General features: G+C 40.6%; 1 protein-coding gene across 4 annotated transcripts in view; it reads right to left on the reverse strand.

Annotated features, from left to right (window-relative positions):
- LOC124950939 (muscle calcium channel subunit alpha-1) overlaps positions 1 to 15,011 on the reverse strand; it is a 41,532-nt gene that overhangs the window by 2,392 nt on the left and 24,129 nt on the right. The window contains exons 24-42 of one of the 4 annotated variants that reach the window (XM_047498508.1): positions 14,799 to 14,886; positions 9,168 to 9,275; positions 5,602 to 5,654; positions 5,152 to 5,298; positions 4,802 to 5,003; positions 4,415 to 4,684; positions 4,233 to 4,316; positions 3,951 to 4,139; positions 3,750 to 3,852; positions 3,503 to 3,657; positions 3,173 to 3,397; positions 2,888 to 3,092; positions 2,676 to 2,809; positions 2,497 to 2,598; positions 2,299 to 2,391; positions 2,032 to 2,150; positions 1,794 to 1,937; positions 206 to 492; positions 1 to 143 (exon numbers count right to left, since the gene is read on the reverse strand). The exon at positions 1 to 143 is cut by the window's left edge and continues 613 nt beyond it. In XM_047498508.1, coding sequence (XP_047354464.1) covers positions 1 to 143; positions 206 to 492; positions 1,794 to 1,937; positions 2,032 to 2,150; positions 2,299 to 2,391; positions 2,497 to 2,598; positions 2,676 to 2,809; positions 2,888 to 3,092; positions 3,173 to 3,397; positions 3,503 to 3,657; positions 3,750 to 3,852; positions 3,951 to 4,139; positions 4,233 to 4,316; positions 4,415 to 4,684; positions 4,802 to 5,003; positions 5,152 to 5,298; positions 5,602 to 5,654; positions 9,168 to 9,275; positions 14,799 to 14,886 — 2,851 coding nt within the window. Of the gene's footprint in view, positions 144 to 205; positions 493 to 1,139; positions 1,184 to 1,793; positions 1,938 to 2,031; positions 2,151 to 2,298; positions 2,392 to 2,496; positions 2,599 to 2,675; positions 2,810 to 2,887; positions 3,093 to 3,172; positions 3,398 to 3,502; positions 3,658 to 3,749; positions 3,853 to 3,950; positions 4,140 to 4,232; positions 4,317 to 4,414; positions 4,685 to 4,801; positions 5,004 to 5,151; positions 5,299 to 5,601; positions 5,655 to 9,167; positions 9,276 to 14,104; positions 14,213 to 14,798; positions 14,887 to 15,011 lie in introns of all 4 variants that reach the window. The other 3 variants (XM_047498507.1, XM_047498509.1, XM_047498510.1) reach the window with 3 other exon arrangements.

Below are 15,011 nucleotides of genomic sequence, written 5' to 3' on the forward strand. Positions count from 1 at the left end.
TTCTCCCTCCTCCTCCTCCTCCTCCTCTTCCTCCTCTTCCTCCTCCTCCTCCTCCTCCTCCTCCTCCTCCTCTTCTTCCTCCTGATCGTCTACGGCCACGCTCGTGTCCGGTACGAGATCGAATTCGTTGTCTTCTCGCATTTCTAATTCGTATTTCTATCGTTTAATCTAACTATCTATATCGATGAGCGACAAGGTCTCGTACCGTGATTGCTCCAGACGGCACAATCGACGCAGCAGCCCCCCGTCGCATAGGTATAGTAACGATTGGTGCCATTCGAAGAGGAAGTGGGGCTGGTCGCGGTAGTCGAGGTGTTTGCGCTCGTTCCCGTGACGGCTGTGACGACTGTGTCAGTGACGGCGGTGCCAGTGACGGCGGTGGTAGGGTGGGTCGTGCCGATGCTCGTAACGGTGCTGCTAGTGCTCTGTCCTGGTATCCTTCGTGGCGGAGGGGTAGGTGGCGTCAACTGCCGCTCGACTCCGTCCTGAAGACTGCCATCGAGCAGTCCAGGGACACACGCACGCAAGCCGTATGCACGCACGCAGGCCGGTGAAAGAGAAAAACGGGCGAAAAACCATTCTTTTAGTTACGTTTACCGTAGGCCGTATCGCCACGAGCCATGGACATTACTAACGTACCCGAGGCGGTAAACGATCCCTTTTAGGAACGTTAGACCGATCGGGCACGCCTTCATAAACGATATCGGATCGAACGAGAACAGCGCAAACGACATGCGATTATTTTACCATACGCCGTTGCTGCGGCTGAGACGTCCGCTAATCGTCGATCCTTTCGATTCGTCGATCGAGCTTGACGTCTTAACGGCAGTACGGCCTTGCTGATTCGTCGCCGATTGTCTCCTGTATATAAATCGACTAATTTCACGTAATCGCGCATTCTCATTTATTTCGATTATTACATCTCTCCTCGTTTGGTCGTTGTTAATCAGGAGACAATTCGTGGTTGACTAAGGTTAATATATATATATATACACATTACATATATATATATATATATATATATATATATATATAAATATAAATGATTAAAACGGAAAGCATGCAGGCGCGACAAGCGAGCAATACAGTTTAATCAAATAAAAGCCAGCTACTAGTCGCAGACCCCTAACTTGTCTTACCATATTCGCTATTGGGATGAAGATAGTTACCGCTACCCGGTCCACTGAAACGTACGACAGTAAACAGAAAAGCGTAGGACGATGAGAATACCAATGATACGTGTCGTCGACGCGCGGAGCTATGAAACTGCCAAAAGGCGAAAACGATAACGTGTGCACGCAAATATATAAGATTCTGCGTACGAAGCTACGTGGGCGCAATGAAAAAAAAAAAATCTCGGATCTTGCTTGCGCGTTTCAAGGAAATCCTAATCTCGCGGCTATATAGGTATGTACAATTATTTCTCTAGACAAAAACTAATTTTTTTCGGGACGAACAGCTGTTAGATTTGTTCGTTTTACCAAAAAAGTTTTCACCAAAACCGATCTGATCGTACGTAGTACGTCGTCGAATGAACATGTTGCATGCACTAAAATTACATGACGCGATATCGAGAGATAGATAGCGAGAGACAGAGAGAGAGAGAGAGAGAGAGAGAGAGAGAGAGAGAGAGAGAGAGAGAGAAAGAGAGATAGATATATACGAATCGTTTTGAAACATAATAAATGCGTAAACCACTGATGACGGTGACCGACACGATGCCTAACAAAGAAACAGGACACGCGATTTGGCCGCTCCGGCCAAAATAATATCTTCGCTGGTTCTTTACTTACCCGACCATTTTGTAAGAGCTATGATAGGCTGAACGTTGCGTAGTATTGCCAAAGACGGCGAGAGGTCTCAAGGGAATATTTTCTTCGACGCCAGTTAATCTCGGGTCCATTCCCATTTGGTTCATCGCACTGTCGCTTAGACCACTTCAAGTAGAACCGATACGATTTATGAGCTCGCAGTTTAACGATATCGACGACGTTTAAAATTTCGTTCGTTAGAGAAATTACGAGGACTCACCCAGCTACGTTTGGCACGACTTGATGAGATCTTGCGGTGATTTGATTAGGAGCGTCTGATCCGACGCCCCTCTGCAAAGAGGAATACGACAGAAAGTCTATGGAATTTGTGGGGGAAGCCTACGAATGGAAAGAAAAATAGAAGGAAAAAAAAAAAACAAACAAACAAAAGAAAACAAAACAAAAAGAAAAAGGAAAGAAAAAAGAATTGTCGATTAGATCGACCAACTTTAAGACGGATCGTCCACGTATCCACTTGATTCTTTACCTTGGAGTTCACTTTGAGCGACCTCGCTCTATGGAAACTGTGATGTCCTTTACGCATGCTTGACCAGACGCTACCGAAGAGCGAATGATTTCTCTGAAAAAAAAAAGAAAAAAAGAAAAAGAAAAAAAAAAAAGAAGGAAATAAGAAAGAAATTTCTCGTTGTTTTCTTTCGCGACGTCTCGCAATCGATTGGCATACCCTGTGCGTAGGTTCCGGATTGTCGTCCATAAGCTCTTCCAAATTACCAGAAATCGCTCTCTTCAATTCGGGACCTGCTTCGTGCAAAGTTCTCAAGCCAGCCTTGAATAGATGAAATAAGAGTTAAATGGCATCGATAGTAATGCATTTAGTTAGATCCATTTGAATTTCTCTCTTACCTGTAGCGTTACCGTATTATGACATTCCTTGTCACCCTCTCTCATTTCCTGTTCTTTGCGCTTCTTGAATCTACGAAAGTAATCCTGGATGAGGAAAGTCGCGTAAAACTTGCCGACCGTTACCTCGTCGTCGACTGAAAATTTAAAAATGGCTTTATTGTGTCTCGCGATAAACGTATTATATTCGGCCTGTTAAATGAAGGTTAAGATACCTCCAGGCGGTGGTACGACTTGGTCTAAAAGTTTTGGACTGGTTCTCTTCCAAATCTTCTTAATCACGGCTCTAAGTTCGGCGTTAGCATCGTCGATGTTTCCTTCCGTTTTAATCCTCAGTGATGTTCTTACAACGGCGAATAGGGTCGCATTAAAAAGGACCGTGCCGTCGCTGTTCAACGGCATGTTCATCGAAACCAGCCTCTGAAAAACGTATCGGCGAACGACGTATCGATTACGTATCGTATCTAATTACGTCGCTAGAACTTTAACTATCGACCGACCTTGCAGGCGACCCTGTGCGGACATAGTTTACCGAAACCCAAGGGCGGTGATATTTTTCGTAGGAGCGTTACAACGTCGAGATGCTTGATACGACCTTTCGCGTCGGGATCGTATTCGGACCATAAACGAATAAACTCGTCCAAATGATGCGGTCCCAATATCGACCAGTCTCTCGTCAAGTAATCAAAGTTGTCCATAATGACGGCAACGAATAGATTGATTATCTGAAAAGATTAGAAATGATCTATTATCGAATACGATTGGATTCAAAGAGATTGTGTCTAGGAGGTTTCTGGATAATGTATAATGGATAATGATAATTAATGTACCAGAAAGGAACAGAGAACGTAGAATGATATGAAGTAAGGAAATGCTATGTCCGATCCGCAACCGGATGGATTGTTATATTCGTCGCTGTTTGGATCGCACTTTACTTTGCTCGGTTGAGCGGAACAGTCCATCATGATCTCTTGCCAAGATTCACCTAAAGAAGGAAACAGAGTATTCGTCGAATTCGTCATTGCAACCCTAACGCACGTTATTGAATAAGTAAACTAAATAACGAAATGTTCGTACCTGTCGCAGATCTGAATAATACGAGGACTGCTTGGGGAAACGATTGGAAGTTGTTGTTACGATATATAGACGTTTCGTCGTCTATCGCGATCTTTCCGAATACCTATGGAACATAGGACAACGTATGGTTGGACAACGTTTATTAGTGGCGGGGAAGTTTCGTTGAAAGATAGAGAAAAGGAATCGTTCAATGCACTTTACCTGCATGCCTATTACCGCGTAGATGAAAAAAAGCATTATTATAAGAAGGGCTACGTAGGGTAGAGCCTGGAAGGATTTAATAAAGGTCCAAAGGAGCGTTCTTATGCCCTCTCCTCTGCTCAACAGTTTAACGAGGCGCATCACTCGAAATAGTCGAAAGAAATTAATAGAAATGATGGTCGAGCCGGGCTGAAAGAGGAAATTGAAGAAAGAGAAATATAATCAATTTAAAATCGAGAACAATGTTAAAAAAATATGAGAACAATGTTAAAAAATACTTACGTTAACTTCCGAGTATACGATGTCGATGAAACTTCCGAGAACGATAATGAAGTCAAATACGTTCCAGGCATCGCCAAAGTAATTCTGCGATCGTTAAAGAAATTCGTCAAAGGGCGCGAGAATTAGGAGGCTATTAACGATATATATTAACGATACGATAAAAATGTCGCTTAAGTTCGTACCTTGAATCGAAAAGCTGCGAGTTTGAAGACGAACTCGAGGGCGAACACTGCGGTGAAAATCATATTGAGCACGTCGAGAACTTCGGTGTATAGCGTTGGTTGCTGATAGAACTTCATCGCAAGGGTGACGGTATTTATCATGATCAATGTGAATATCGTATATTCAAACGGTTGAGAAGTGACGAACCACCAAACTTTGTATTGTATTCGATGCTTCGGTATATATCGTCGAACGGGTTTCGCTTTCAACGCGAACTCGATACAGTTCCGCTAGACGATCAATAAACTCGTTAAGTCGGCTGATGACGTTTTTCGATTACGTTGCGTTATTATAAACGCGTCGACGGTTTACGCGCGAGACCGTAAATAAATATCCGATCTTATTACCTGATTCTTATCGAGCTCGCAATTTTTGTACTCCTGTTCACCCTCGTTCTGAAAGGTGACAATGACGAAACCCACGAAGATGTTGACCATGAAAAATGCTATGATGATGATGTAGATGATGTAGTAGGCGGCCACGATCGGCCGAAAGTTGTGAATCGGTCCGTGATCTTCCTTGTTCGAATCGATCGACCAATTCAAAAGGCTAGCGTAATAATAACAAGAGAACGAGGGCTTTCAATGAGCGTATCTACTTCCTTCCGGCGTTTTAATATCTTATCGGAAGCATAACGTTACGTAAAAGCTCTTCCTTCTTCTTCGAGACATTCGTGCCAAAGTCAAAAGAGACTTACCCTGGCCAGCCTTCGAATGTTGAAACCGTAAAGAGGGTCAGCATCGCCTTGGCAACATCATCAAAGTGGAAACGACGTTGCTCCCACTCTCTTTCTCTAACGACAGGTCTATTGATATTGCCATTCTCGAATTCCAGATAAGTACCCCTGAAAGTAATGATGTCTCGAACGATATTACCCTTTCGACGTTAGGAGACGGCGTTGATTTTTAAAGGACGACACGATAGGTAGCCGTCGCCGCCGCCGTCACTGCCGCGCTACCGACAGGGATGTGATGCAAGGTGCATGCGATTTTACAAACGTAATTTCCCTCCCCCGATAGTTCCACCAAAGTTCTTTTTTCGATTTAACGACCTTTTAACGTTTTACCCTGGACTTTTCGTATCGCGTAAATTCAATTTCACGTTTAATAAAATTAATTTAATATAATTTATTGTCGATATAACTTACTGGCATTCTTCCTTCGTCATTTTCGATGCATCGGTACAATAGAAAAACTTGCCCTAAATAACATAAAAATATCGTTAGTGTAAGGGAGAAGGAGTCGACCTGAAATTTATAATATAATTCTTTTAAAAGCCACGGAGCGTATCAATAATCTTGAAAGCAGGTCAAGAAACTTAGTTGCCACGGTTAAAGTGCTTCGGTATAAAGCAACGAGCAACGATGCGTCATCTTTCGAGAAATGACGAATTTTTAATATTCCAAGATATATCTTATATCTTATACATGCGAATCGCCAAGAGAATAGGTATCGAAGAGAACAGGTATAACGATCCTTGACGAAACGTTTCGCGTTGAACGTGTTATTATTAATGAGAAAGTAAATACGAGGTCTCTCTCATTAACAGGACACTGCTTGACCGACTTTCTGGATTATCGAAAATGTCTCGCATAGTTGAGCACACTATATTAATTGGCCATTCTTGCAAGAGCAAATAATAAAACGTTAGCGTGTGATCGAGTAAAGTAAAAGTGTTAGATCGGTGAAACTCGGGTGTGATAGGTAGATAGATAGATAGATAGACAGACAGACAGACAGACAGACAGACAGACAGACAGACAGACAGACAGATAGATAGATAGATAGATAGATGGATAGACAGACAGATAGATTGATAGAGTGAGAGACGGGGGGTGGGTAGGGGGGGGGGGAAGTTGGGAGAGAAGAAGAAAGAGATAGAGAATGAGTACATTCCTTTTGACGTGCAAATACGTGTGTGGTATGTAGTTATATGTACAAATGAGACGATACGATGATCCTCGATCGATCCTCTTGTTAATTGATCGTACAGAAAATATTGAGGTATCCATCGGTCTGTAACTCTGTACAAGTGGAAAAGACGTCGTGGATAGAGCTCGAAGAGTGAATTAGATATCAAGATTGGGAATTGGCCCTATGTACTCTTCGATTTAAGCTCCGTATGTCGACGACGACGACGACGAATACATCGATCGATTATATACGGCGCCGTTAATGCGTTTTAACGGGATAACGCGAGAATGCCTTCTCCGCCCGTTTGGAAATTTCGGGGAAAATTCGATGCACCCTCTATTATTCGCTTATTTCCGACTACGTTATATCTATTAGAAAGCGTGATCTCTTTCAAGACGATAATTGACGCCCGCTATTGGATTACAGCGCGTTTCGGTAAAATGAATTAGATCTATGGCTCGGTAGATTATAAGGAAAGATAATTAATAGGAAAATACATATATGAGAGAAGATCTCGCGAGTACTCGTATACGCGAGGGAATTTGCGCTCCGATTACGACGTAATTTTAGCGCGAGAATATTTTTCAAATGTTCTTTTCTTTTTTCTTCTTCTTTTTTCCTTTTCAAACCGAGTCAAGTACGCGCCGACATTGGATTCGTTGTGGGTTGAAAACGGGCGAAGAAAAAAAAAAAAAGCATTGAGAATGCGCCAACAGCGGTGCGCCAAGCTGAACTTACTAATTGCTAGCCAAGCAGAAGCTCTTACAATTGGTACAAAGGACAGATCGAAATAACGCAGCTTTCGTCGGCGATTCTTTCTGTCTTGTAATCCATAATTGCTTGCAAGTGAAAAAGCACAGGCGTTACGGGTCGTCGCTCGTGCAGAAAACAGCATCGTCCTTATCCTTCGTATGGAAATGGTATCATTCTTTATAATATTGCATCTCCTCTGCTTGTGAATCATTTGAAATGATCGTCGTATCCTCGATAGGGTGAAACAATTCGATGCACTCGGGACGGTAGCAACGCCATGACCGACTTTTCGATGACCTCTCGACCGATTTCATTTTCTTAAAACGTTCGAAAGCAAGAAAAATAATCATTTTTCTTTGTCCTTTTCATTCATATATTTCTTCCCGGGAGAAGACGTGCACGAAGCTAAAAGAATATTATCTTACGACACGTTTAACGGCCCCTTTAACGCGGAGGAGACGACTTTTTTTTTTATCACCTGTACGCGTTAAACTCATCCTATCCGTAATAATTAAAGTAGACGTTTAATAATCATGCACCGTTTCGACGTACTCCGTTCAATTTCCTAATCACACACATTACCGGATAAATAGTGTTCCCATCGGTGAGCGAGTCGATGGTTCGTTTTTTTTTCTTTTACCACTTTCTACTTATCTCCGTCATACTTATATCTATTTATTAACTAACGACTAACTATTTCTTACATGCTAATTTATATAATAATTTATGTCAAAATATAATCTACAAAATAACTCTTATTAATAGATTCGGCCAAACGAATACCATCGGATTCGTTCATATCGATCAACGATTATTACAACGAAACAAAGCACAAGGAGAGAAAGTGCGATACTTTGTCTCTCGGTAATTCGTTTTTCCGTGTAAAACCGCTGATAACTTGTAAATTTCGTGCACCTGATTTCGTCCGGCATGCACTACGGCTAAAGCTACATTCTCACATTTACAAGGGAACATTGGCATGCCATATTAAACATTATCTTATACCTATTTCGACTATCGAGTATGACGACTACAAATGCATTCATTGAATCGGTGCGACTGATGATACGTAAATATATTTATACATAGTTATAAATAAAATATATCCGCTTAGTGACCTCCTTTGATTTTTACACGCGAAACTGTTAACAGTGTTATTGTGTATTACCGTGCTCCGATAATGACATAACCATTAACACGAGGAGAAGTATCGACAGCAACCAGAGATAACGCGTTTAAGATAATCAATCACTGTCACATGGTCTTTCGCGATGTTTAAGTCTAATATAGGATCGATAGGAACAAGTATCGATATACGGTTATGTAAATACACGCGCCTTCAACTTGGTAAATCTCGTGACAACGATTGGTATCAAATGCGATTTTATTTATGATATATTCCCATTGCTATCGCCTTTCTCTTCGTCGAATGAAAGAGAGTACGGTCTAGGGTTAATTCGATAAAATGTTATATTTAAATGGTACATCAAAGTTGGTCGTGTAAGTACATGCACAAACATCATCGAAACACGTGGTGCCTAAGTGCTCGAAAGGTTCGAATCGCAGAAAACAGATCGATAGACAGATTTAATGCATCGAAAATCGCAATTGTCGTATTAGCTTCGAAATCTATATCTTCGATTTCCAATCTCCAATCGTTGTAACGAAATCAGCGATATCCGCCATGCGTCGATTTCCTTTTGAGGCCACCGCGTATTTCGCGAAGGAAATTCGAGTTTCCGAAAAACGGGAAACGGCTTGTAAAGCGAGTTTTAGACGAGAGAGAGAGAGAGAGAGAAACAGGAAGAGAGCTAGATAGATAGATAGATAGAGAAAGAGAGAGAGAAAGAGAGAGAAAGAGTGCCTATCGCCGACGAAGAGAGGAAGAGAGAGAGAGAGAGAGAGAGAGAGAGAGAGAGAGAGAGAGAGAGAGAGAGAGAGAGAGAGAGAAAGGGGAAGGAAGAATAAAGGAAAGGAAAAGAAAAGAGAAAAGATCGTCGCTGCTTTATAATCATAGCCTCTAATGTGATGGTGTTGTTGGCGTTACCTTAAACAGCTGTACCCCGATAACAGCGAACATGAACTGTAGGAGATAGGTGACCAACATAATGTTGCCAATCGTTTTAATGGCGACAATCACACACTTCACTACGTACTTTTTACGTAGTTCGGGGCAGGTGAGCAGGGCGTACGAGCACAGCGGGGAAGACGGGGTGGTGAGAGTAAGAGAGACAGAGAAAACAAAAAAAAACAGAATAGCATTAATCGGGGGTATAGCTATTTTCATTCTTTAGGGGCTGTGCGACTTATTTTTTTTTCTTTTATTATTATTATTATTACTATTATTATTATTATTATTATTATTATTATTATTATTATTAATATTAAAGGGGAAAACGTTAGAGAGGAAAAGAACGCATAGGTGGGCACGAACGTTATCTCACTCCTTTCCATTCAATCATACTTTTAATTTTTTTCGTTTCTTTTGATATTTTCTTGTTTTTCTCATAAATATTTATCTCCTTTCGGTAAAGCTCCTATCGTATTTGATTGATCTCTCGTTTGTCTCTCGTGACCTATTACCGCTAATAGCAAGAGGAGGAAAATGAAAGCGATCTGCTACCGGTAAGCATTGCCTCTTCTTTCCGATACGATTAACGACGTAGTATGTACACACACACACACACACACACACACACGCGCGCGCACACATACGCGCGCGCGTAAAATACATCCAATGTATTAGGACGACTATAGACAGGGAGGCGAACGAGGCTTAGCTCTTGCGCAAATCGTATCTCGTTTCTCGCGAAATTTCGTTTTGAAGGGTGCTCTCTCCGCTCTCGGAGAGAAAGAGCCGAATAGATAACCGTAGGAAAACGATAATGAGACTGGCATTAAATCGGTTTTAAACCCAGCAAGTCGCTCGCTTTCCATCTCGACTCTCCTTTCATCAGTTAAATCGTTCGTACGACGATTCGCTTTCCTTTTATTTTTCCATTTTCTTTTTCTTCTGTTTCTTTTCTATTTACTTATTTTTCTTTTTCATTCTCTTATTCCCTCTTTTCTTTTGTTAACTTTTCTCGCAGCCTGACTTTTAGACCATGACATACAAACTTATATAGGTGTATACACATATATACGCACACGCGAATCGCGATCATGTGAGCTTTTCTCTTTTCAATCGTGAACTAAGCCCTCGCCATCCATCCAACCCACACTATTTGTTGTTGGTTATCGCGGTGTTCATTTTTTCTCGGCAATGCACCTATGGGATTAAAGTAACGTTTTACATCGTCGTCCGTTCCTCCTCGAAATCTCACCGATCGCACCAATTTGAGTGCTTTTCTATTCAGTCACGTTCGCGAGTTTAACCTGGAGAGAAGAGACATAGAGATAGAGACAGATAGATAGAGAGAGAGAGAGAGAGAGAGCAAGAGATAGAGAGAGATAGAGATAGATAGAGAGAGAGAGAGAGAGAGAGAGAGAGAGAGAGAGAGAGAAATATAAAAGAAACGGGAAACGATAGTCATCGCGGATCGTTTACGTTCCGTCAAAATTGCTAAGTTGCGTCTTTTCGAAATCTTAACAAAATTAAATTAAGAATAAGAGAGTCGAGCGTCATCGGCTCGTTCGTCTCGCTTCGCTATTTCATTCTAAAATTTCGGAACACTTGCATCATCCTCTCGCATTCCGTCGAACACTAGGCACTCGCAATCTAGCTAAAATCAAATCAATGCGAATACTTCATAAAATGCTACGTTTCTTTTGTCGTCGTGTGTGTTCGTGTCTGCGTGTGTGTATGTATAAAAGACTATTTGCTCGCTTGGCCGCATATACTTATAGGAGAGATAGATAGATAGACAGATAGATAGAGAGAGAGAGAGAGAGAGAGAGAGAGAGAGAGAGAGAGAGAGAGAGAGAGAGCGAGAGATAAAGAGCGAGAGATAAAGAGAAAAAAGGAGAAAGAGAGGAGCATATAGAGATAAGCGATCGACACACATGAAACTACGAGAGCGATATATTATTTTGTGTTTGACTAAATGCTTCGCTTTTGCTTAATGTTAATTAGACGAAACTAATAAACACACACTGTGTCTATGAACATCGACTAAACTATACTACGATCTTCTAAATCTCTTTGTATATGTATTGTACGTTCACGTTAGGCCATCAATCGAAAGTTAAACGGTGTGTTAGTCCGTGCAAAATGAATGTTAACGGTATGAAAAGAATCGTCGATCATTCGCGAGCTCGTATTCTTTTTTGTACAATGAACACTGTTTGACCATTACTGTTGACCTAGGATTTTTCTTTTCTTTTTTCCCTTTTTTTCTTTTTTTTTTTTTGTTCGCAAATATCTGGAGGTTGAAGCGGAGTGTACCCAAGGAGGTAAGTCGTTTAAATTGTACGTTTAATATGTATTGGATATCGATCGATCCCTCTCGTTGCGTTTCGATACGAAAATATAATCGCGTAAGACTTATCGTCGATCTTTTACGATGCCTTCCGTAAGGAATTTCGCTTACTCGACGAATTTCGTTTGCGTTTCTATTTTCAAAGAACGAGGTCGCGCGACTACAAAATTTCCTTTGGAAATTAAACCAACTGTTATCTCGACTATAATTCCAACGAGGAGTTATCCTCGAATGATCGGGATCATTCGTCGATCTATATACCTAGCGAATAAAAGATAAATGTAGAAAAGATAGCTATCTGTGAACTTATATATTATTGCCTCTTCGTTGAAGCAACAACAATTATGCTTGGGTAAATGCAAGGAGCACGATTCTCCATTTGCCGTGTCTTTTCGTCGGTTCCATCATTTTTTCCTTTCACTTTTCTCGTTGACGAGCCATGATGAAAAGCCATTAAAAGTGCCTCCTTCTTTTGTTTTTCCTCTTCCGTTTCTTCCCCTTCTCCGTGTCATTCTTCTTCTCGTTTTTTATTCCTTTCTCTTGTGTTAATATAGCGGCACACCACTGCAACGCTCAGCCGGCACAAGCATGCAATTTTCAAACAATCTTTCTACTACCAAAAGTCTTTTTTAAACAGGAAAGCCTGCGTGAATTGTTGTCTTTTACCACTACTTACTACACATCTCACAAGTTTTTCAATCCCATGTTTCTCGACAGAGATATAGAGACAGCTCGATTTGTAACTAACGATTAGTTTTTACCGATCGTGGGATCGTACCTTTAATAGAGATCTGTAGTTGGCAGTTTTGCGGCACGCAATTGTATAGTAATGTTTTTTCAAGTGTTTCAAGGAGAATATGAATATGCGGTTTTAAATATTGTGTCGATCGATGAAAATTGCTCTGTTTTAGTAGTCCAGCTTTAAAGATTCGAGCGGCGAAGTGTAACAGCGAAAGGAAGTAGAGACATGTGTATGTAATATATAATATGTGTATATATATATATATATATATATATATATATATATATATATATATATATGAGACCGTGTAAAAATAGACAAAAAAGTGAAACAAAAACGAAGAAATGAAAGCTTGGGTTTAAAAAAAAAGAAAAAATGAAGGGCGTAATGGACCCTACGCAAAGTCTCTAGTCTCACGAAAAAAAACTCATTTTTTATTCGCTTTGCTTGAGTTACGGTCTCTTCTCCCCCTCCTCCTCCTCCCCCCCCCCCCGTTTACTCGTCTTTACGTTATTTTACGATACCTTAACGATGTGACGCGACACGACGTTATTTCAACGGATTTTCGTAAAGCGACGTACTTGAAAATCCTTTAAAAGTATATACAGTACGATAACAGTCGTATTTCTTAACATCGTTAAAAGCATCGTGTTCTACCGTCTTTATGTCATTATGTTAGTATCGACATCGAACAACGATTAACAACAAACTAGGTTCTATACTCGGGTAAAGAAAGAGGGAAGAAATTCGTCGTTATACGATTACTTCGGGGATTAACGTGGCACGTATACAAAATTATGAATATTCGTTTTCAAGGTGCTTTTACATGAATTATCTCTACGCGTACGTATAAATAAAAAATAAATGAATAAAATGAAAAAAGCAATGATTCGACATCGTCAACGTGATTATGAAGAAACTCCATGTCCGATTGAAATTCAATTTAACGATATGTAATCGTTATGCAGAATTATTTATCGTTACCAATTCAAATTGATGTTTATCCAATATATCGAGATGGTAATGCGCATAGATTAATCGTAAAAGCAGCTTTAGGATAAACAAACTTTTCCGACAAGGGCTCGAGGAATTACACAAAACAAACATGGTCGCGTTGAGAGGTTTCGGGGAGAGTGCCGAGACAAGAAACTCAATTATTAAGTTATACGCAAACAGCTCACTTCGCAGGAAAGATACCCAAAGGTGCATTTGACGGAAAGAAACAACGGTCGCCAAGTACTCGCAATCTCTCTTGATCATTTATTTTAATATTTTTTTTTCTTTCCTTTCTTTTTTTTCTATTTTTCTTTTTTTCCCAAATCTTCAACTTTCGACATTAAATTCGATGAGTTATCTTGAAAATATAAATAAATTGGTAAATATTATTAGAGAATGTTTGAATCGTCGGAAAGATTGCGAGAATAAGACGTAGGCGTACCTATGAATTTTTTTTTGGTTTTTTAATTGGCATTGCATTGAGTGCTTGAAAGAACGAACGAACGAACGAACGAACGGACGAACTTATGATTTTGAAGGGAAGTGTCAATGATGATAGAAGGTTGTAATCATTAAGGTTGTTTTGGTACATTATGCCACTCTAGTGTACTACAAATAGAAAGAGATAGAAAGAAAATAGAGAGAGAAAAAGACAGTGAGAGAGATAGATAAATAGATAGATAGATAGATAGATAGACAGAGAGAAAGAGAGAGAGGAAGAGAGAGAGAGAGAGAGAGAGAGAGAGAAATATAGAAAGATAGAGAAAGGTATGGTAAGTCTCAGAGGACCTTTTATTTTTGTAGCAATTTGGGGCCTGGCAATCCTACCTTGAAAAGTTGTACGCCTATGACGGCGAACACGAACTGCAGGAGGCTGGTGACGAGGACTATGTTTCCGATAGTCTTTACCGCTACGATGACGCATTGTACTACGTGCTGGGTTCAACATTAATCATAATATAGATTTGCCCTACACGAGAGAGATTACGCGTGGTCGGCACACATTTATATATAATTTTTTTTTTCCTTTTTTTCTTTTTTTTTTTTTTTTTTTTTTTTTTTTTCTTTTTTTTTTCATCACGTCGCACGAGAAAGTTTTGCGAGAGGTAGACGAGTCTCGCGTTACACACACATATGTATGTGCACGCGTGTGTATTTATTTGTTATCTCTCCTCATATAGAGGATCTTTAATATCTCCGCAAAGAGATTCTCATGCAAGGCGTAAAGACGACAGCCTCGAGATTTCGCTCGTTTCAGTTGATTCGCCGTCCGATCCGTTTCTTTCGATTCTAGCACGTTCTCGCTTCGTGGATCTTCGTCGTCGATCATTCATTTAGGAAGGAAATGCGCGTAGAGATCACGGATATTAGATATCCATCGGTTGCGTTTAAACCAATGTAAATACTCTTTACACGTTATTACTTGTATCTACTTGATCGCGACGCGTTTGCGTCTATCATAGGTAACTGTCGACGAGTCAGAAGTAATCGTCGCTCTAATCGTTAAGAGAAATCGCCCTACCTTTAATCCCTTGGCACGGTTGATGGCGCGCAACGGTCTGAGAACGCGCAACACCCTGAGTATCTTCACCACCGATATAGCGCCAGAACTGAAAAAGAAGAAGAGGACGAAGAAGAAGAAGAAGAAGAAGAAGAAATAGAAGGAGGAGGAGGAGGAGGAGGTAAGCCCGGAGAGGGATAGTAGCAAGTACGGAACGCTATAAAATTCTTTAGC

This window comes from Vespa velutina, chromosome 8 (genome assembly GCF_912470025.1).
Source record: "Vespa velutina chromosome 8, iVesVel2.1, whole genome shotgun sequence".
In the NCBI taxonomy this organism is placed as follows: Eukaryota; Metazoa; Arthropoda; class Insecta; order Hymenoptera; family Vespidae; genus Vespa; species Vespa velutina.